We start from the raw sequence: 22,147 nt of genomic DNA, 5'->3' as shown, positions 1-22,147 counted from the left end.
TGAAACGCACCCTCCGTCCTCTCCACAGAAGTGTGGTTCTCGCTTAAAGTATAGATGCAAGCATACTTATCAGGGATAGAGACAGAAGCTCCAACAAAGAATCTGAGACTGTGAATAAAGAGCATCTTTCTTAACCGATCCCCCCTGATTCTTGGACACCAAACAGATGACCAGCTGAAACAACATAACATTTTAATAATGTCCTTCCTTTAGATGCTTTATAAAGGACAACCCCCCCCCCCATGTTTTTTTTGTATATAGAAGATGACCGTCTCATTACACCTTCAATTTACTGGACTTACAATCGGAGTCATCGCCAATGACTCACATAGTCTCTTGTTGTAGATACATCCCATAAGCCTCTGTTGCAACAATTAAATCAATGTTCTATGATCTGCAGGTTTTGCACATTAATCTTATGTTCTGTGTTTTGTTAATAGTCATGGATGAATTGCTTTAGTTCGTTTTTTGGCCAATTCTGTGTTATCTGTGTTATAAAATAACATATAATATGGTACACAAAGGAGGATAGAAGCATAGAGAGTACGACAGGAAAATAAAACTGTAGAAGTGAAAGGCGGAGAGCAGTGCTGGTAGAAAAATGGCGACCGGCTGCATTTTCTTTTCCTGTCTCTGTGTCCTCATCTCACTTTTCAGTGTTCCATCTTTCTCTGCCAGGACTCTCTCTCTCTCTCTCTCTCTCTCTCTCTCTCTCTCTCTCTCTCTCTCTCCTTTTCCTCACCTCACCCTCCTTCAGCTGGTGCCACTGCCTACTCTCCTTTCCTCTTTTACTTTACCTTCCTTCGTCCCTCCCTGATTTATCCTTTTTTCCTCCCTCTCCCATTTACATCCTTTTTCTCCATCCTATTCTCTTCTCCTGCCCACCCCAACCCTTTTACATATACACACACATCCCTCAGCAGTGATGGCATGCGTTCAGCGGATGCAGTTGGCTAAGCCCAGAGCATCTGCTGAAATAGACCAACACTACTGACATAGCTTCAGTCTGTGTGTGTTTGTGTGTGTGTTGTGCACAGGCTTCTTTTGCTCTGTTTGCATGCCTTTATCTGTGTCAGTCGCAATCGATTTCTGGCATACAGTGTCTCTCCGTGTGCTTATGAATGAGTGTGTGTCTAGCGTAGATTTGTTTGCCCGTGGGCGCATGCATTATCATCTTGCTGGCCTGCACATATGAAGCGGCTATATCCCATGTGTCTGTGTGTGAATGAGTGTTTGCAATGCCATGTTCACGAGACCACTACTAGAGGTGTGTAACATGCCTGCTTTGTGTGTGCTGTGACTGTAGGCCTTCATATAGGAACCCCCCCCCCCCCTTCCCTTTCTCTTCCAACATGTGCCTCCTAAACCCTTCATTAACTAAACATGACCCTTAAGAGCATGATTAGCCTCATTTCAAGACAGGATGTCGGAAGCCATCAAGCGAGGGGAAAAAAATCCATTACTATAATTGCATTAAGCTAAGGGAGGGAGGAGAGAAGGAGAGGAGAGAAGAAAGGAAGGATGCATAGATGGATAAAAAAAAAGGAAGAAAATGAGTGGGACTGAGGGAGGGAGGAGGCGGAGGGCCAGGAGAGATGCTGGGATGAAGTGAAGGAGGGATAGAGAGAGAGAGGATGAAGGATGAGTGCTGATGAAGGGGGTGTCAGCTGATAGTGGGAACAGATTTTCTATATGAATCCATAGCTCCTTCTCGTGGATCCCCCCTGTGTCTGCGCTCAGTTGGTACAGCCCTCCGACAATAAAACCACCTCCAGTGAGTCTTGATGTGGCACTTTTACTCGGTGCGCCGGCACGAGAGTCACTGGCCTGCTTTCGAAACGGGCAAAAGGCTGCAAGTGAAACGCCATGCCGGTTCGACAGGGCACAGGGAACACGCCCCAGCCCGGCGGTCCTGCTGCCGCCCCGGCAACGCAACACAGAGGGATGGAGAGGCGAAGCTGTCAAAGCCCAGACACCTGGGCAAAGACAAAGAAAAGAAAAACTATTTTTTTACTCTAATCCTTGTCTCGTCCTGTCTTCTCATCTGTCAGGCAGGCAGGGGTTCAGCATGAGTGAGTATAACCTATTCACATGATACACACACACACACACACACACAGACAATCACAGACAGGCATGTGCTTTGTCTGTCACTTTTTTTGTCACCTGTCTTTTCCCATCATGCTACACTATATTGGCGGCTGCGCCCACGGACAGGATGATGGTGGTACAAAAAGATGACTAATGACAGTACTTATTCAATATATAAACTTATATATACACATAATTGTATTTATTCTGTAGCACTTTACATATGTGTTTTATATTACACAGGAAGTAAAGGGTGTGGTTTCTCTCTCTCTCTCTCACACACACACACACACACACACACACACACACACACACACACACACACACACACACACAGTCGGGCACTGGCCGGCTTCTTGTCTCATGGCAAATGAGGACAGAACCACTCTTACTATATTCACGACGACTGGCAATGCTCCCTTCCTTCATTTCCCCTTTAACCGCTCTTTGACCGTGTCCTTACATAGCCTTTAGATTCCTCGAGACCATTTATCTCTACACCGTATTTCACAGTGTGCAATAAACCAGATCAAGGCTTAAGAATCCGACCTGCTGAGTTACACTGAACGTACTGTAAGGTGGCATTCAGACGCAGACAGTGTGACTATCCTGACTGGAGGCTTATAGAACGAGGGCCTGTGTGGGCCGGCACAGAGATAACGTACGTATTCGACAAGACGCGCTCACAATAATTACAGACATTTTAAAGGATCTGTTTTATATGATTTTCTAAAATATGGTCATCATTCTTTGGTTTACAATAAAAAAGAAAGACTAGCCCTTGAATCTACATTCTTAACCCAGTTCATCCGTTATAGAAACACATCTACGCTTTGTGTTTTAACGGCATTGGAGTCTAATTATTACATTTTCATTTGTGGCTCTGTTCCTGGGCTGTCTGGCCAGTATGCTGTGGGATGCAGATCTCTGAGGATACATAACACCGGGGTGGGGCAACTGAAAATGTACATCTTTAGATACACCTATTGCTCAGCAAGGAATTGATTGTTGAAAGTGATAAGCATGGCGTAGTCTTCGACTGAAATGACTTCAGTTAAAAAAATGTGCACCCTAAAAGGGTGCACATTTTTTTAACGTATGGCGTATTTAGCTATTTTATGTTTATTTTAACGATTTGAAGACAAATATAAGGATGAATTAAAGCATTAGTGAAATGCTTACCAGTTCTTTCTGCTTTTTAGTACAAATAAAAATGTCCAGCCTTTGTGACGTAGGCAGAAAATACGTAGTTTATGTAATAAATCGTCTTCAAATTGAATAAAACTGGACATTATCCCTCAAGGAAGGAATAATAAGTTGGTAACAGTAGAAAAAACCCATTTCAGATCATTTTTGGAGTACTATTTAGTAGTTCTTTGTTCATTCATCCGCCTGCAATCAACATGTCAAAGAGTCCTTTAGCAAAATACCCAATCCCAAAGGTCTCCCGTGTCTCTACGCTATTGGGGTGCACGTCATTCGCTTTGTATAAAAGAGTCATCTAAGTGACATGTCATAAAATGTAATGTAAATCCTAACGCTAACATTTTTAGGCAAAATATATTCATTTTGTGAATGTGAAGAGCAATGGCATCGCAGACAAATGGGAATTTTGGCCACAGCTGTTGGCTAAGTTGTCGGTTTACATTTGGCACAAGAAATGTTGTATAGGCGCAGTCATTGGCAGTGCAAGTGCAGCTGGCACCAGGAAACCAAATGACAGCAATGGAAAATTCTTTGCCTCCTGTTGTACTTCAGTTGAAGATAGTTACCCAATGTGCTGTAAAGGTGCAATGTGTGTGTTCCTGTAGAAGATGACGGTCTCCTTACACCTCCAATTAACTGGATTTCCAATCACCAATCCAATGACTAACAGTCTCATCTTGTAGTACATGCATCCCATAAGCCTCTGTTGCAACAATTATATTTATTTTTCCAGTGCAGCTCTCCAGTGAGCATTGACCTGAGCTCTCCTCTGGTTTAGAGTGGTTAAATATAGACCTGTTCTCAGTCTCTTCTGGGGAAAAAAGTTAGATGGAGAAAGAAAGAGAGAGGGAGGGAGGGGGCGGAGCGAAACCAAGGGTATGAGGAATGGAGCGGAGAGGTAAACGGGCAGGTTGGTGAGACAGAGAAACAACATTTTTATCCTCCTACATTCCAATAGTACGTAGCATTTTACCGAGACATCTTTTTAGATTTAAACTTTAATTCAAAGCAACTGCAAACCAAGTGAACTGCGCCTCACAAACATAAAGAGACTTCTGATTCCTGCCTTGATGTCAGCATCTTGGAAAAAAGCTAATGTTGTGTTTAATCTACACCTTTCGCTTGTACCACTACATACAAAGTGTAATTGGGAATTTTTTCCTTCCCTTATAACTTGTCTCCGTCTCTGCTTTGGCTTTCAAATAAAGACGTATGGTAGGGTCACATTTGTTCTTGTCTCTCAACATTTTTGGGCCCATTATCTGAAGCAAAATGTAGCTCAAAGTTGTATCCACCTTCATGGTTTCCTTCTGTTCTTGGCACCTCGTCTTCTTTCCTTAATTGCGCATGAATAGCCTAATACATTAAAAGATTGTAATTGCCCAGCCATTTTAATTTGGTTCGATGCAGTCATTATCAGTTACTTTGGTATTGACATTGTCTCAAGAAGTTATGCATTCTCAGTGAACCATTTTTGCTTCCAATTTGCGTTGGACAGAGGGATGAGAGGGAGGCAATGACAGCCAGAGGTGAAGGCTGAGAGCTTGGAAAGGAGGAAATGAGACTGAAGTAGGCAGGGTAACGAGCAGGTGGAGAGGCGAAGGGGGGGCAAAAAGAGAGAGGTGAAAATAGAGGAGAGATGGAAACCAAAGGCAGGCTAAGAGCCCCAACATCCCTGTAAAGCAGACTGATCTCCGGTCAGCTTCTAGAAAGTAGTCCGATCCTAACGGGATCCTACGTACTTCAGACACAGAGACAGATGGTGCTAAAAATATCATCAATGAATTAAAATGCTTTCATCTGAAAAAGGGAACAACTTTCCAGCAACGTAAGAGACTTTTATGTCAGAGGTAGAAGGCCGATGGTTTTATAAACTCTAAAGAATGCCACCTATCGCAGGGCTTTCTTTCATAACGAGGAGCAGCAGTGTTTTACTTTACATCTCAGGAATGTAAATTCAGAAGGCAGCTCTCAGATGGTGTATTGACCTCCAATCCAACAAAGCTGACAGAAGAATCTAGGCTGTACATATTAATACACGCAAAAGCAGGGCATAATAGACAGTGAGATGTCTTTGAAATGTCTTTGTGTTCAGTTTGGCCCCCTTTATATTGCAATGATAGAAATGTTGGTAAAATAACCAAAGATCCAATGCATACAAAAGCAGCTTTACATTGCAGTCTTGATTTTCTTTCTGATCTTTTAAATGGCGCTTTTTAAAAGCTAACTAATGTCGTTTTTTGGTGTTCCAATCTTTTTTATGTTGTAATCGAAATTTGGTTAGTTTATTTTGCAACATTATTAGACAATTGAGTCAATGACCTGATAAACTACAACAAATGTTATCGCTATTAAAAGTAATAATTTGTGGCCAGTGCAACTAAGTCATCAAGACATTATGTTTTTTACTTTTTCCTCAAAGCAGTAAAAACATATTTAATGCTTGACCTTAAAATCTTACCCTGTTTTTGTTGTGAAATTCGTCCTCCTGCTGACTTTAAATTGGTTGCAGCTCCTCATACATAGCATCCCATGTCGTCAGTTTGATGAGAGGAAATGCCCTTTTGTTAATTTTTCTGAATAAAGAGATGTTTTTCGGCTCGGCCTCTGACTCATTCACAGCTGTCTCTGTTTCTTCATTAAAATGCTACACATGTATAATGATATTCTGCACAGGAAAAGGGAGATTTCTTACGTCAACTTGTATTTTTCCACATTTTAAAGCTGCCAGTGAGCCGTCCTTGTGTTTGCTTAGCAGCCCAGTGCATTACAGCCGCCATTTTGATGCTTCCTCAAGATGTCTGTCCCTGTATTCACGTCAGCGCTCACTGACTTTTCCTCCGAAGAGAGCTGTCGTGTTCTCTCCTGCACACTCCAGCTGTTACACAAGTACCACTTACTCACCAGATAGCTCAGATCCTGTGTACGAGATAAGCGGTTTTATTATCAGATGAGAGGGATGGGAATGTTCACAGGAAGGACCAGAGGATGGGGATGTATGCGTGCAGGGGCGGCCATCTTGAGACGACTTTAAAATGGAGGCTGACTGCTGTCTCATTGCAGAATGGCCCATTTCTCTGGCCTGCCTTTACATGCGTCAGTTAAACAGCGACGATACGTTTGACTAATCCTGACTGAACACGTCTAGTAATGGCAACAAAAAAGGGAAATTGAGAAGCGGCTTCTTTCTCCGTAAAGACATGACGGACCACGTTTCTGTATCTGTCCCTCCTAGAACTCTCTGCATACAGTTTAATATTTGTGTCCCCAATGTTTGAACTAATATCTCTGTTTCTGTCTTTTCTCTCTCTGTGTTTGTCACGCGTCTCTCCCTCTGTCCGTCTCTTCTTCATCCACAGGGCTTCTTGAAGAATGAGAGGGACAACGCCCTGCTGTCTGCCATCGAGGAGTCTCGCCGCAGGGTCAGTATCTGCCTAGTGTCTTATTGCTTGGTAACAAAAGCTACAGCTAAGACAACATTTAAAACCTAATGGTAGTATTGCAAAACCAACTTCTAAGGATTTCATTTTTTTTACATTCATACAGGTTCAATTGTTTACATTTCAAAGGAGAAGAAGTGATTATCCTCTTTAGTCACATACATTAGTGGATCTTTATATGCCTCATTTGGAGTTTAAAAAAATCGGATGAGATCTGCAGTGTGTGTGAACATTGGCACATCAAACTATAGGAACACTTAAAAGACAATGTTTTAGTAATCTGTGCTTGCTGTGATCTAAAAGTCCTTCTGGTGCAAACCTTTAGGGGATGGTTTTGAAATGGCTTCCCTGATGTGCAGAGCTAATATGCCCCGCGTTTAATTAGCTGCCGTTCCCATTATCTCCCCCTGCTCCCCGAGAGAGGCAAAAAAGGGACTTGTGTGCAAGGGTGGAAAACTCAAATGCATGCACTGATTAAAAAGAAAGCGGGTGTTAAAGATGTCCTTGCAGATTTCTATGTGACTGCAGCACCTGTAATGTGGGCTATTGGTCTGCTAAGTGACATATTTAGTCGACTTTAAGTTTTCCGGTCTCACTGCGATTACCTAACATGAATATAATCTCAATTAAAGTATACATTATTTGTGCTTTTAAGGCAGATACCATTTGAGAAAGGAAAAGGGCTAATAACAATACTACTGACTGTATTCATGTTTTCATTAAACAATGTTTATAACAAGAATCTCTTAAATTTCACTGTAAGCAATTGTGAAAACGAGATTTGCTTTAATGGGACATCTTGCATCAAAAAAATAACCGTGTTCAGTCCTCTCTGTTCCTCAAACTGAGCTTTGATATACTCTTTTTAAATGACTTCTAATTTGTCTTTCGTGCACCCAATTTCTTCATTCTATCATAGTGTTTGACAGACTGCAGTAACTCAACAATGTTTAAATTAAACTCTCATCCAGGCAATGAACAGGTTAACCAAGTAAATGGTGGCTTGAGTCCACATTTGTGTCTCCCTGAGCTGGAGATGGGAGGGATTCAATTATCTCACGTTCCCATTATCTCCCTTTGAGTCTCTATGGAGGGTTAAAATAGACGGCCCTGCGTCCTGGTGGAGTTGTACAATCTCGACGAGGGACTGCTGCTAAATGTGGTGCATGTGGAGATAAGCCCCATTTATATAATGAACATCTATATTTCAATATGCTGCGTGTGAGTTCCTTAGGTTGATGGCCACTACACAGAGTTATTCTTGCATTAAATCAATCGCTATAATGTACTATGATGATGATGATGCCAATATAGCCAACGTGTGTTTGTAAATACATTGATCACTTGATATTTAACACCAAGCCTTTAAGGCAAGGCATTATAGTAGCTCTAATTATATAATATAATAACATTAACATGGTGCTCAACTGTCCTGTTCTCTTGTTACAAAAGTTCTGCAGCTTTCAAGTCAAAACTGCTGCAGTATTATTTCTGTTTAATAAAGCTGATGCAAACATGCACAATGTAAGAATGTGGACACCTGGGTGCACTTATGCATCGAGTGTGACGGAGTACCTGTTTCCTGCTTTGTTCAGACCTTCCTGCTGGCTGAAGAGTACCACCGAGAGTCCATGCTGGTGCAGTGGGAGCAGGTGAAGCAGAGAGTGCTGCACACACTCCTCGGAGCCGGAGAGGACGCGCTGGACTTCAGTCAAGATGTGGAGGTACAGGAAACACAACGCAGAGCTGTTTTAACAGGAAATACCTCCACATAGGAGAAGACTTCAACAAATATTAGGGCTGCAAAATGAATCGAAAAGTTATGAAAATAGCTATTTGGACTCATGCAATATCCAAATCCAGTAAGTTCGATATTTGTTAAAGGCAACATTTGTGGGAAAATAGTTCTGAATGAAGTGTTGTGGTGCTGTGGAGAAGTCCCGGCCTACAAAGAGTACTCTACAGACCTAATGACATCTCCATGTCAGGTACAGATCCTCTTTAAAAATCAAACAATGATGATTTAAATATATTTTGTAATGACAATGTGAATAATGTTTCACAAATAGTCATGTCGCAAATAATATCTTAATTGCAATATCTGCAAATATAATAGCAACTTGTAATTTGTTCCCCAAATCCTGCCATATTGACAAAATGTGTCTTTAAACATAATAGGAAAGTTCCAACACACGCAACACTTGCTGCTGAAGTTTACATTCTTTGGCTTAACTTGGATTTTTTTATATTGATGAGACTTATTTGTATCGGTAAATCAGCTCATCTGAAGTAGGTACACATACACGTTTGACTAGATCTATTTTTAGTAAATGAATATGTTTAGTTAAAAAGATGCAGGTCCACAGCTGCTTCTTTCTAATAATCAAAAGGCATTTTTTTGGCTTTTCTTAGTATTTTGCAGTAAATTACAGATTTAAATTCCAAAAGAGCTCCATTGTAACAGTGTCAGCGTATTCCTCAGTTATAGTAACTTAGGCTGTGGATTGTGTAGAAAAGATTGATATATTCATTCTGTACAAAACATTCATTGAGCAGCAGTGTCATTTTGTTTCCAATTATTTTAGTCCCACACACAAAAAACATCTATACTAAATTATATTTTAACTTTTTGGACTAAATATGTCTACTTAAAAGAAAATCCAAATCTCTCAGGCTGATTCCTTGACACTGTGTGGTGCGAGCTGTCTACACACTCATCAAAACTAACCAAAATAACATCTGAGACTCATCACTTCTTTGTATCTCCTCCCTGAGAGAAGTATAATACTTTCATCCTGTGGCAGCCTATCCCAGCATGCATTGGGCATGAAACAAGAACAACTGTGGGATTGTCAAGTTAGACACAATTGACAGTTCATTTGGTAAATGATTGCTGTTTCTGTTGTTCCTAGCTTTATTTAACGTTCTATTTATTGACTTTCTCCCTTTATTGCTGTCTATTGTAGCCCAGCTTTGTGAGTGAAGTGACCGCTCCAGGAAGGAGTGCACTGGACAGCGTGGAGGTGGCGTACGGACGACAGGTGAGTTGGCGCCAGTCTGATCATTTTGTTGTACCGTACATCGAAACTCTATGTAAAGGCGAATAATTTTATTTAGTATAACGGTAAAAAAAATACAAAATAACTTCCATCGTATTTTGTCTGAGCACTGCTATGTCTTTTATTTCATTTGATTCTACCCACTACTCAGTTCAATTGTTTTTGCAATTCTTTATTCAGATAATAGTTGACAACATTTCACCGTTTACAATGAAACAGACTTGCAGTTATAGGGTGACATAAAGGTTTGTAATAAGGAAGCAGCATGAACTTAAACCCTCCACTTCTCATTATCCTCTTTATTTATTCATTTTTTTGATGTGCACATTTTCTCATTTCAAGAATTGAGTTCAAGATTTAAAAATAGTGCACTCTGGTAAACAAAATAATTAATCGTGACACAGTTTCCGACACAGTCAGACTGTTAAACAACAGAACAGAAATGATATATCCTGCTGTGATGGCCTTGATTAAATCTAATAAATACATTGGCTGTTCAATTTACTTAAATCTAAAGACAAAATCCACCTCTTGAATTGACTAAAGTGAGTTGAAAACATGGTGTAGAAGAGTCTGTTTGTGATGGTTCAGTTGAAATGGGGTCACAGCGAGCCAGGAAGAGGCAGATCAGACATATTGATTGATTGAGTGGAAGAGGGGGACTCTGGGTAATTCTCTCTCACTCTGTCTCTATCGTCCCTCGTCATCCCTCTGACCTTCTCTCTCCGTTTGTCTCTGATCTGAATTGAATGTGGCTTTACCTCTGACCATGTGTCGACACATTGCGTGCGGCGTAATTGGTCTAGTTTTTGTTATCCTCTTCGATGACATTCTAAACATTTTCATCCTTTTCTTCTTGTTTTTTGTGGTGAACCATTTCACTCGGTGGACATAGATTTAGCTTTTACTTAATAGCTGGGGATGGAGTAGTAGGTGGATTTACATTTTTAAACAACTACATTTTTAAAAGTAACCTAGAGAGCTTATGATCTTTTTTTTCCCTCTTTCAGATTTACATTTTCAATGAGAAGATAGTGAATGGTCACATCCAGCCTAACCTGGGAGATTTATGTGCTTCTGTAGCAGAAAGCCTGGATGACAAGGTAAGATCATCTGCTATCAAAATGCTTCTTTTTTCTTTCACATTTAATGATAAAGTCCTTTCTTTTAATACACTCATTTATGTTACTGTTGCAGAATGTATCAGACATGTGGCTGATGGTGAAGCAGATGACTGATGTGTTGCTGGTTCCCGCCAAAAACACGCTCAAAAGTCGCATCTCTGTTGAAATGCAAATGGCCTTCGTACGCCAGGCGCTCAACTTCCTGGAGAACAGGTAACTGTGATTGATTTATCGTTTTATAAACTGCAGCACTTGGTCCTGTTCATTAAGAAGTTAAAGGTAGGGTAGGTAAGTTTGAGAAACCGGCTCGAGATCGCTAGAATTTGAAAATACACAACCGGAGAAAATCTGCCACTTCCTTACAGAGCCCCTCCTCCAACACACACGAACGCGCACATGACCAATGAGGGCACGAGATAAGTTTGTGCACAGATGGAAGGCTGACAGGCAGGTCGGCCATCCAGTTATTTTAGCCGGGCCGGCTAAAATGATTGGTCGTGCTTTTTACAGTACTACGGCTTCCACAGATGACATTTTTTAATGGATTTTTTGTCAAAGCACTTAAGATAGTCATTGCTATCGAGATGTTAAGAGCATTCCATGGAATATAACAAAAAGTGTATCTCCAGCCGGTTTCTCAAACTTACCTACCCTACCTTTAAGTAAATCTAAATTAGCACTAGACAGATATTAGTTTAAATGTAAGCCAAACTGCTCAGTGATGATGAACTCATTGAATACGTGTGTCTCCTCTCTTCCAGTTATAAAAACTATACCATGGTAACAGTGTTTGGGAACCTCCATCAGGCCCAACTAGGAGGAGTGCCAGGAACGTACCAACTAGTCTGCAGCTTCCTCAACATCAAACTACCAGGGCCCCTGCCTGGCATGCAGGTAACACAGATTTTAAATGTCTCTTCTTTTAGTCTGCCAATGTGATTTAAGACCGTGCAATTTGTCACCCCTGTACTAAATATCTTTGTGTGCAACAGGACGGTGAGATCGAAGGCCATCCGGTGTGGGCTGTGATCTACTACTGTCTGCGCTGTGGAGATCTGAATGCAGCCATGCAGGTTGTGAACAGAGTGCAACATCAGCTAGGAGACTTCAAGACCTGGTTCCAGGAGTACATGAACAGCCCCGATAGACGGTGAGAACGCCTCCTTGTCTTTGTGTATTTGTAAATGTTAAGATGCCCAGAGAAGTCCAGGAAGGTCACACTTTAACATCATTTCTGACTCTTCCCTTCAGCCTCTCCCCGACTTCAGAGAACAAGCTTCGTCTGCACTACCGCAGAGTGCTGAGGAACAGCGCCGACCCCTACAAGAGAGCCGTCTACTGCCTGATCGGGAAATGTGACATCAGTGATAACCATGGAGAGGTGGCAGACAAGACGGAAGACTACCTCTGGCTGAAGGTACAGTATACTACTTTTTTTATTTAAACGAAACCATTAGCCAGTTGCCAGAGGAGAAATTGGCCCAGTTAAGGATCATCAATAAAATTTCTAGGGCTGTACTATTGACATTTGTTTGACTTGTCTTGGTTTCACAGTATCCTAAAAGGAGTCTTTCTTGTTCTGTATTTTTCTTCCATAATTTTGACTTATGGTGTTTTGTCCCTGCAGTTGAACCAGGTGTGTTTTGATGATGACGGCAGCAGCTCTTCTCAGGACAGACTGACCCTGCCACAGCTGCAGAAACAGCTGCTGGAGGACTACGGTATGGATCTGCATTTCTGTGCAAATTTTACAAATATTCAAAATTCCCAACAATCGTGTTGTCTTACTTTACCCTCCCCACCTACCTCTGTTCCATTTCCATTATCTTCTACTGGATAGTCATTTAGAAGCAGTTGCAAAGGGAGAACAGGGAAAGATGTGTGCATGCTTTCTTTTGGTTACCATGAGGTTTTTAATGTAGTACCTTATCCAAACATTGTTTGTAAATGTCTCTTGAGGTTTTATTACCCTACATGTATATTTAAAAAGAGCCAGAGTGCAGCTCTGGGTGTAAAGATGTAATATGTAAAGCAAATGACATCAGTCTGTCATCTCAGAATATTGATCTAGAAGAGTCTAAAAAGCAGCAGCAAATTCTGAACCTTTTGAGTTTGTTAAAAAATTCACCAGAATCTGTTTCTGAATAAATGTCTAAACTGCAACATGTAGAAATAGCAACACACTCTCGCATCTTTTGTGCTTGTGATTCAGACAAGAGGGTTTAATTACTTGTCAGTGCTACAACTGCCAGTCACCTGCTGCCTGCGCAGAAAATGAAAGACCGCCTCCCGCCTCGTCTCTCTAAAGGCTTATCAAGTGCCTTCAGGAAAGTAAAAAGAAACAGCTGCAGCTTAAACTCTCGCCCGACCGCGCTTCCCCCAGGCTCCATCACACTGTTCCCCTGATTTCTCTTTAAAAATGCTGTGTCCTTGATGTCTCATCACAATGAGGATCACAAGGGGGGATAAGAGGGCACACTTTTAGTCACTCCACAGACGCTTTCACGATGTTGCACATGAAAAATGACAAAGGTGCTTTTGTTAATGCTGCAAAATCTTTGTATTCGTCTGATAGTCAACTAGCTCTACAATAAAAGTGCCTTCTCCAGTGCTTCAAATATCATTCTAGAATCCAATAGATATAAGAGATAATCTGTATACAATAAACGTTAAAAAGGACTGACAAGCACATTTGATTATGGCATTGATAGCATGTTATCATTTCCCATCCAAAGTGATGATGAGCCTACTTTTAGCACATTTCAAAATAAAACTCCCCTCTTAAGCAACCACATGCCTCCTGATACATTAAAAAAAAGCGAGCGTAAGGGCATTAGGCCTTCCCTCCCACAGACTTGAGAAAGCACCGTTCTCTCCCCTGGGTGTTTCCTTCTCCACACGCCAATCCTGCTCCGTACTGATAAGGCTGCACTCCTCACCCTCTCCCATGTCCCCCGTCTCGCTCCCTGTGCTCGTTGGGAAGTACAGCCCAAGGCCTCATTCTGTTTCCTCTCATGTCTGGCAGTGTTCCTTGTTGTCCTCCATCTTGCCTCACAGCGGGGCGTAAAGCCCAAAGCCCAAAGCCTCTCTTCATTTCTCTCACATACTGCCAGAGCTCGCCAGCCTGGTCTGTTCTCTGTTTCTCCGTCCTTCGCTCACTGCGTCTCTGTCCTCCTCTTTTACCCTTTATCCGTGCTTCTCCTTCCACCTGTTCCCTCTCTTTCCTCCCACTGATTTCCGTCCTCTTTCTCCGGTTCCCTTCTCCTTTGCATTTGTTCTTTCTCATTTCTTGTTTGCGCAATCCGCTGCAGCCCTCCCCCACCCCCACACTCTTATCTCTCTTCTTTCGTCCTTTTTCTCCTCTTCATCGCTCCCTCCCTCTCTTCTTCTCTCATGCGCTTTCCCTTTTTGAACTAAAGTGCTGTAAGTCTGAGATAAGGCTATGAAATGGCTGACATGGTCCACCCTGCTCTACTCAAACTTTCTGCCAGCGAGAGGATTAAGGATTATAATTAAAAAAGTAAACTTGATGACTAAGTACCTGCGCTTGACAGAATGTTTGCAATTTCTCACATGTTAGTTGCCGTAGCAACTGTCAAAAGTTGCGCTGGCATTTATGGACCTGGAGTTAAATTGGTATTATAATAGTTAATTATAATGTAAATAAGGGCAATTGAAAGAGTTTCTATATGAAGTGTCAGACAGTCATCAATTCCTTTTTTATCAAACACAGACATCATTATTATTCTTGATTCAACAGCCTTTCTGTCCAGACTGTTTGATTGACAGGTCCCTCCTCTCTGCCGGAGTGTGCTAACTATAGTTCCTGAGGTAAAAAGGTGACCTCACATTATAATTCCCATCATAGCTCAGCCCACTACAACCTGAGCAGAGGTCAAATCAGAAAAAAAAGAAAATACCTGTATTGGTGTGAAAAGCCTTTAAGACCAGTATTGTCTCAATACCACAATTATAGTACGTTTATTTAGCTGTAATAAAATAATTTTAAAAAGCACCATGTCAACGCATGTGGTGGGAGTCCGTCTGGTTTATTGCAAGTCATCCCTGCTCTTTATTCCCCTTATTTCCGGTCACCTCTGGATTGTCCTGGATTTTTTTAAATGCCCCAAAAACTCTTTGATGTCATCTTGTGAAAGTTCTCAAATTAATAGAAAATGTGTTGAAGAATCAAAGTGTTGTCCTTTTTTTCCATTACCAGTTCCTTTTTTCCCCATGATTAAATTAAAGAATCAAAATCATTGTCTCAATTTTGCCCTTGGTGGTCCTATGCCTCATTTCCGCTGGAGAGTTTGGCAAATTTGGCTTGACATGACTTAACTTAATTAGACAAGGGATGGTCTGTTTCTTTATTTCATTTTCAACTACAGATAGTTCCAGATTTTCAGTCAAAAGCAAGAACGACAGCTCTTGAAACAGCCTTGACATTTCCATCATTGTCAACACTACGCTTGCCACTTGGAGTTTTTCGGGCTGCCATTTTTTCAAGTCAAGTAAATAATTGCGGCTCCTTATGATTAGTAGATCAATCAGTGGTCTTCAGTGTTTTTACTCCACACAAATTACCAGGTACTATCCGACAACATTTCTCAGAGTAAATGTGGACAAATCTGACATTACAGGGTGTGACGTCTTTCTTCCTGAAACTGCACGCACGTTTCAGTAATGCTGAAATACTTCCACACTTAGACTGACATCTAACCTAACCCCCTCTCTCTTATCTTGTGTCCAACAGGAGAGTCTCATTTCTCCGCCAGCCAGCAGCCCTTCCTGTATTTCCAGGTGTTGTTCCTCACGGCTCAGTTCGAGGCGGCCGTGGCCTTCTTGTTCCGCGCCGAGAGGCTCCGGAGTCACGCTGTGCACGTGGCGCTGGTGCTGTACGAGCTGCGGCTGCTGCTGAAGTCGTCTGGCCAGAGCGCTCAGCTGTGTGAGTGTAACCAGCGTCTTTCTGTAGGGGGGTGCAGACACTTGAGACATACATTTTAATTAAACAAAATCGTGTTGACCTTTTCTCTGCAGTGAGCCAGGAGCACGGAGACCCTCCCATGGTTCGCCGCCTGAACTTCATCCGTCTGCTCATGCTGTACACCCGCAAGTTTGAGTCCACTGATCCTCGGGAAGCCCTGCAGTACTTCTACTTCTTACGGTAAGTGCGCCTACACTCTTACACCGTCTATTTCTCCCCTATTTTATAAAGATAATTGGTAATGGGTGGTTCTCTAAGAGATATGAGTCAGACATGACTCGGCTATTGCTATCTACAGTAGTGATGTTCACCACAATGCCTCTGTCTCCAATTCTTATTCTTTTTCTCTCTGTTCTGCAGCAATGAGAAGGACACCCAGGGAGAAAACATGTTCATGCGATGCGTCAGTGAACTGGTTATTGAGAGTCGAGAGGTGAGTGACCCACATTAACACAGAGACCTTCTGGGAGATGCCTATACTTGTGCCGATTGCATTTCAACACAGGTAATATGTAACTGATACACAAGTGCCCACTAGACGATGGGTCAGCTGATGTAACTGTCAGTAGATCCATTATGGAGCCTTGTTCCTTTAACAAGGTCAGAGCAGATATCCATTTGAATGTGTTTCTTTGTTCCCGATCAATCCAATACTTCTCTACTTGAAGTAAAACAGTTAAATAACTTTGGGGTGGGAACAAAGATATGGTTTGTACCCCAAGAAGAACAATATTTGTTGCACAGTTTGATTCATTTAAAAACAATTAATTTTTACAAAGAGTTTTACAGCAAAAAATACTAAAACCTTTCCCTTAGTAGATGGTGGAGAAGGATGTTTTGTTTCTTAGCATTCAAAATATAAGTGTACGAAATATAACTTTGGAAAAGCCTTTTATTATAATGCATTTCAGCAAAAGAGACTGAATGTGATGAGCTTCATAATGTAGAATGTATTATAGGGTTGTTGTAGTTATTGTCATAAATGTGTGTTTCTGGTGTTGCAGTAAATAACTTGTTTTTGATTTCTTCTTTTACAGTTTGACATGCTGTTGGGGAGGTTAGAAAAGGACGGCAGTAGAAAGGTAGGTCCATTTTGTTCTCTCCACTTCCCTCCATCATCTCTGTGGTTGTGTTTATTAAATACACGTTTACATGTCTCTTCTCTTTGTCCCTGCTCTGTGTGGGGCAGTGCAGTCAGTCAGAGGTAGACAGTGATCTTCCTTTTCTGTATTCCACTGTCCTGGATTAAAAAGCTCTTTATTGTAGCTTTCTTTCACTTCCTACGTTTCTTGACATTCTTCACGGTGCCTTCAGTACTGTGCTAGGTGTGACACTTGAGGGCCTTGTAGATCTGTCCGCTACATACTGACTGCTCAAGGGTTACACTGGTTATTTGTATTCGACAGTGTGTGATTCTAAGTTTAGGGTGTACAACACTACAAATAGGCATTATGAAGGCAACCCCAACATTTAGTATCAGTTAATGTGGCACTAAGATCAATCAACAAAAGAAATGAGTCTGCATCAATGTTGAAATAAAGAACAATGTTGACTGCAGTAAATCAGATGTCTATATGTTGATACCTTAGTCATTAGCATTTGGAATCAGAGTCAGACGAACAAATCAATGATAGTTACTCTCTGCTTTATCATCAGAACTGTCAATGCCTAATCTCACTCTGATCCCCTCCTCCTCCTCCTCTTCCTCCTCCTCCCCCCTGTAGCCTGGAGTAATAGATAAGTTTGCCGGGGACACCAGAGCCATCATCAGTAAAGTGGCTCTAGAGGCCGAGAACAAGGGTCTGTTTGAGGAGGCGGTCAAACTGTACGAGCTGGCCAAGGTGAGCACGTCTTTCTCTGTGATCTCTGCATCTGTTCTCTACTTTCTTTATTTCTTACATTCATGTATTGTTATTTAATGATTAGGTTACACATTATAAATGCCATGACAATAATAATAGTAGACCAAATATGTAGATAGATATGTCACTATATGTACAGATGTCCATTTTCACTTGTCACCTTAACTCATTTCGTACTTCATCATTTATATGACCAAATATGTATATATGCTGACAGTTATTTTACTCTTATTTTTACTCATCTCCTATTTCATAGTCTTTTATTATTATTATCATTATTATTTTAATTTCTTCTTTTTTTATTTTTTATTTTTTTTATTTTATTAATCTGTGTGAATCTGTGCTGTCCTGTTTTTCACTCTCACCCTGTTGCTGCTTTGTACAACTGAATTAAAGGTCCATCTTATCTTATCTTATCTTAAAGCCTATTAAACTCATCTAAAAGTACCTTTTTTTTCACCTGCAAAATGGCTGCTGAAGGTTAATGTTTTTCCAGCCACTTAATAAATAACCACTGTTGTTTGGCAGGTGACATGCATCATTTGCTAGCGTTTGACAGTTAAATGGTGCTAATTGTGTTGGGTTTTTCAAACTGCTCACTGTTTCCTTCCCCTTGTCTCCGTGTAGAACCCAGATAAGGTATTGGAGTTGATGAACAGGCTGCTGAGTCCGGTCATTGCTCAGGTCAGCGCTCCTCAGTCCAACAAGGAGAGGCTAAAAAACACTGCAGTGGCTATAGCTGAGAGGTTAGCACACATACATACAATGCACTAGTTTAAATCTTGCATTATATAAAAACTGAAATATGTTGTGTTTCCTCTGCAGGTACCGCTCTCAGGGCGTATCAGGAGACAAGTCTGTGGATAGTACTTTCTACCTGCTGTTAGACCTGACAACGTTCTTCGATGAGTACCACGCAGGACACGTGGACAGAGCCTACGATGTGAGTGCAACCTAACACTTCCCCTAAAGTAACATCTTGACATACTTTGTGACGCCATGATTTATCTCCTCTGTGTTTCTCTCTCAGGTGATGGAGCGTTTAAAGCTTCTTCCTCTCAGTCAGGACAGTGTGGAGGAGCGAGTGGCTGCTTTCAGGAACTTCAGTGATGAGGTGAATTGAAGATCTCTCAACACTCAAAAGAGACTCTCCAGCCTTTTCACAATACACAGCATTATCCTTTTACTCCTTCTAAAAATGTCTTATGTGTCCCTCAGGTGCGCCACAACCTGTCTGAGGTGCTGTTAGCCACCATGAACATCCTGTTCACGCAGCACAAACGCCTGAAGGGGGCGCCAGCGGGCACACCAGGGCGACCCCAGAGGAACGCAGAGGACAGAGACATGGTGAGGAGACAGATTCGGACAAACTGATACTGCTAAAGGAGATTTATAGTAAATCGGAGCATGATAGAAACTGTATTTGCAAGGTCCTTACTCATATTGATACTTTGGAATTTAAAACAAATTGCAATATAACCTCTTACCATGACATAAACAGAAATATTTTCTTGCTAAGAATCATTTTAATGTTCTTATTTAAAAACTGTAACAAAAAATGGAGAATGTTAATTTAAAAATATCATTTTCATTGCTATTTTTAAAGAAAATTACAGTATTTGCCACTGTTTTTTAAATTCAAACGTCAATCATATTGTTGGTGTTTTTTACAAAACAGAAGAAGTACTGTAGTTTAACCCTGTATGTCTTTTTTCTTCTTCTTTGACCTCTTTCTGCTATCTTTCTCCTTCTGCTATCTTTCTCCTTATGCTATCTTTCTCCTTCTGCTTCTCTTTCTCCATACAGCAACTGCGCAGCCAGGCCAGAGCCCTGATCACCTTTGCTGGTATGATCCCCTACAACATGGCCGGGGACACCAACGCAAGACTGGTGCAGATGGAATTACTGATGAACTGATACAACATCAACACACACACTCACACATATACACACATTCACACACTCACACACATTCAGAGCTACAAATAGAAAGGTTTTTGCAGACAGTCACAATCACGCACCCTCACTTTTCCATTTACCATATTCTTTTGTATAAAATAATTTCATCGTCTTATATCACCCCTCTTTTTGTTCTTTATTCCTTTTTTTCAGTTTTGTTGTTTAACATTTGTATGTTTGTTGATTTGGAATAAAAAAAAACAAGTTTACTTTCAGTTGTCTTTTCATTTGAAACCACTAAATGTTCATTAAGTTTCCTTTTTTTCTCATTTTGCCTCAGTTTTATAATTAATTTCCCTCAGTTAAAAAAAACCCATTGTTTTCACGAAGTCTCTCATGTGCCAAACTGTCAGTCTTGTTCATTTGTAATCCATTTGCCCTTCAAATTGGACAGTTATAATGTAAATGTTATAGTGACAACATTTGCATTAATAACATTGGGCTCAGTATAATGTACAGAGCAAACTCTCTATCATTGTCATCATCTATCCATGGAGTGGAGCAATGATTGAGGATTTTCAGATATAGATATGTTCTAATTCAAATTGAGCTTGTCACGGTCTTCCTGGTCCTGAGAGTTGCAGGCTGGCCTTGTTTCCTCTGACTGCTCTCAGTATCTGTGACTCCTGTCCCCCGGCTTCAGGTTGACTGCAGGACTGGAGGGATATTTCTGTCTGTCTCTGTATCAGAGGGGTGACTGTGGGTAAAGGAAAGGACATTTTTAACAAAACTGCAACACTTTTTCTCGTGATAAATCATTAGGTTTCAGAATATTTGACTAAAAAAAAGTTTTTTATGTTTTCTTTAAGAAAAGCTGCCTGTTTTATTATTATTGTTTTGATGGATTGTCCCTCCATTTTGGCGCTACGTATTTTCCTGTTGAGGATATTGCAAATGTGTGTGAAAAATGCTAGTCCTCTTTTTTTTTTAAAGTTTGCTAGACTTACGGGTCATGGTTAATTTGGCCTCAAATGTCATTTAGACATTAAACAGGTCCCTCGGTTAAAAACAGTCTCGCTTGAAGTTAGATTTCCAAGAAAAGGCCCTAGCAACCTTACAGAGCACCATAGTAACTACCTAACACCCTTTGGAATCTAAACACCCAATAAATATCTAGCAACAGAAGACATTAAGCTATACATTTGGCTGGTGTTTGCAAGCCCCCAAGCACATGCAAATCTTCAGAAACAATCACCCGTCGTCCCTTCTGTTAAATGTGTGGCCCTCACTCTCTGTCCTTCAGTCTGGCCTGAGAGAACACAGATGGAGGCTCATTCTGTCTTGGCTGCTCCACATAACTGCACAGAGACGTGAGGTTCATCCACGGCCACAGACCAAGCTGAGCCAAGCACTATGGCACCCGTGCTGTTGTACTGCTTTCCAATGCTGGGAGCAGAAACTCAGCACTGCCCCTGCAACACTTGATATTATAGCCCACTATCAAAAAATCCCCAGGCACATAAACAACATCCTAGTTGCTGTCCTAAACTAAAGTGAGATGCTGATTATGTCGCTATTATTAGATGCTTTTACTGTCAGAATTTGTTGATCAACTGCTGCACACTCCTGAAAATGATGCCTCTTCCAATGTTTTTTGTCAGGGATGCAGTATTCTCTGGGAATCAATATTCATTATATAATATTCCAATAATGAAATTATAGCTGACAAATTATCTGTTGTTAATATATAACAACATTGCTTTAATCACTTTAAAAGCTAGGTATCTATACACTATCAGAGGGAGATGACACAAATGCAATTCCCAAAACAAAACTATGTGAGATTATACTTTTAATAGTCTTATCGTAATGGTCACAAGAAGCACGATTATCAGTTCATTATCATTATTCAAAGAAAGAACTCGATAAACGCATCCCCACTTTTTGTACTGCCTGCCGTGTGTGTGTGTATGTGTGTTTTTTTCATCCAGCAGCAGAAGCCCTGCCTGCCTCTCAGGTGTGTGTGCTGCAGCTGGTGTTGTGAATCAGGCCGATGACAGACACCTCCTAAAACCCGGCTATTTCACAACACCAGGGTGGCACCGCACCACTGACGACGAGGCGAAGAATCCCACATGATGCTGCTGAGGGGGCCAATACAAATCAAGTCTGAAGTATTAATCCAGTACCAAATGCACACAGAACTAAGGGTGCATTTAAAACGAGTTTAACTGTGATGTTATTTATATTTTTAAGTTGATTTACTCCTGATTATATGGTCATATTATAATTATTATTTCACTCATTCCCTCAGATATAATAACTATTATGTGTTCAATCAAGATGCATACTTTCAGTTAGGAGACAAAACGAAGTTACATTCATTAAAACACTGACTCTTTTATAAACCTTCCTAAACTTGTTGAATCTGTTTTGCTTTGTTAATAAATATTAACAATTTTCTCTGACGATTCTGTTGTGT

The 22,147-nt window shown here is 41.0% G+C and overlaps 1 protein-coding gene across 1 annotated transcript in view; it reads left to right on the top strand.

Annotated features, from left to right (window-relative positions):
- Positions 1 to 19,934, top strand: part of nup93 (nucleoporin 93) — a 29,463-nt gene extending 9,529 nt beyond the window's left edge. The window contains exons 4-22 of the mRNA XM_034141239.1: positions 6,657 to 6,719; positions 8,333 to 8,461; positions 9,704 to 9,778; positions 10,807 to 10,899; positions 10,994 to 11,133; positions 11,682 to 11,814; positions 11,913 to 12,070; positions 12,172 to 12,337; positions 12,548 to 12,641; positions 15,674 to 15,865; positions 15,958 to 16,084; positions 16,265 to 16,337; positions 16,942 to 16,986; positions 17,629 to 17,745; positions 18,394 to 18,512; positions 18,592 to 18,709; positions 18,797 to 18,880; positions 18,985 to 19,113; positions 19,573 to 19,934. Of these exons, the coding sequence (XP_033997130.1) occupies positions 6,657 to 6,719; positions 8,333 to 8,461; positions 9,704 to 9,778; positions 10,807 to 10,899; positions 10,994 to 11,133; positions 11,682 to 11,814; positions 11,913 to 12,070; positions 12,172 to 12,337; positions 12,548 to 12,641; positions 15,674 to 15,865; positions 15,958 to 16,084; positions 16,265 to 16,337; positions 16,942 to 16,986; positions 17,629 to 17,745; positions 18,394 to 18,512; positions 18,592 to 18,709; positions 18,797 to 18,880; positions 18,985 to 19,113; positions 19,573 to 19,683 (2,166 nt within the window). The 3' untranslated portion in view covers positions 19,684 to 19,934. The remainder of the gene's footprint in view (positions 1 to 6,656; positions 6,720 to 8,332; positions 8,462 to 9,703; positions 9,779 to 10,806; positions 10,900 to 10,993; positions 11,134 to 11,681; positions 11,815 to 11,912; positions 12,071 to 12,171; positions 12,338 to 12,547; positions 12,642 to 15,673; positions 15,866 to 15,957; positions 16,085 to 16,264; positions 16,338 to 16,941; positions 16,987 to 17,628; positions 17,746 to 18,393; positions 18,513 to 18,591; positions 18,710 to 18,796; positions 18,881 to 18,984; positions 19,114 to 19,572) is intronic.
- Positions 19,935 to 22,147: the final 2,213 nt, after the last annotated feature.

The sequence above is a fragment of the Trematomus bernacchii genome, unplaced genomic scaffold (genome assembly GCF_902827165.1).
Source record: "Trematomus bernacchii unplaced genomic scaffold, fTreBer1.1, whole genome shotgun sequence".
NCBI classification, from domain to species: Eukaryota; Metazoa; Chordata; class Actinopteri; order Perciformes; family Nototheniidae; genus Trematomus; species Trematomus bernacchii.
The sequence above is the reverse complement of the archived record's forward strand: the minus strand, read 5'-3'. Positions and strand labels throughout refer to the sequence as shown.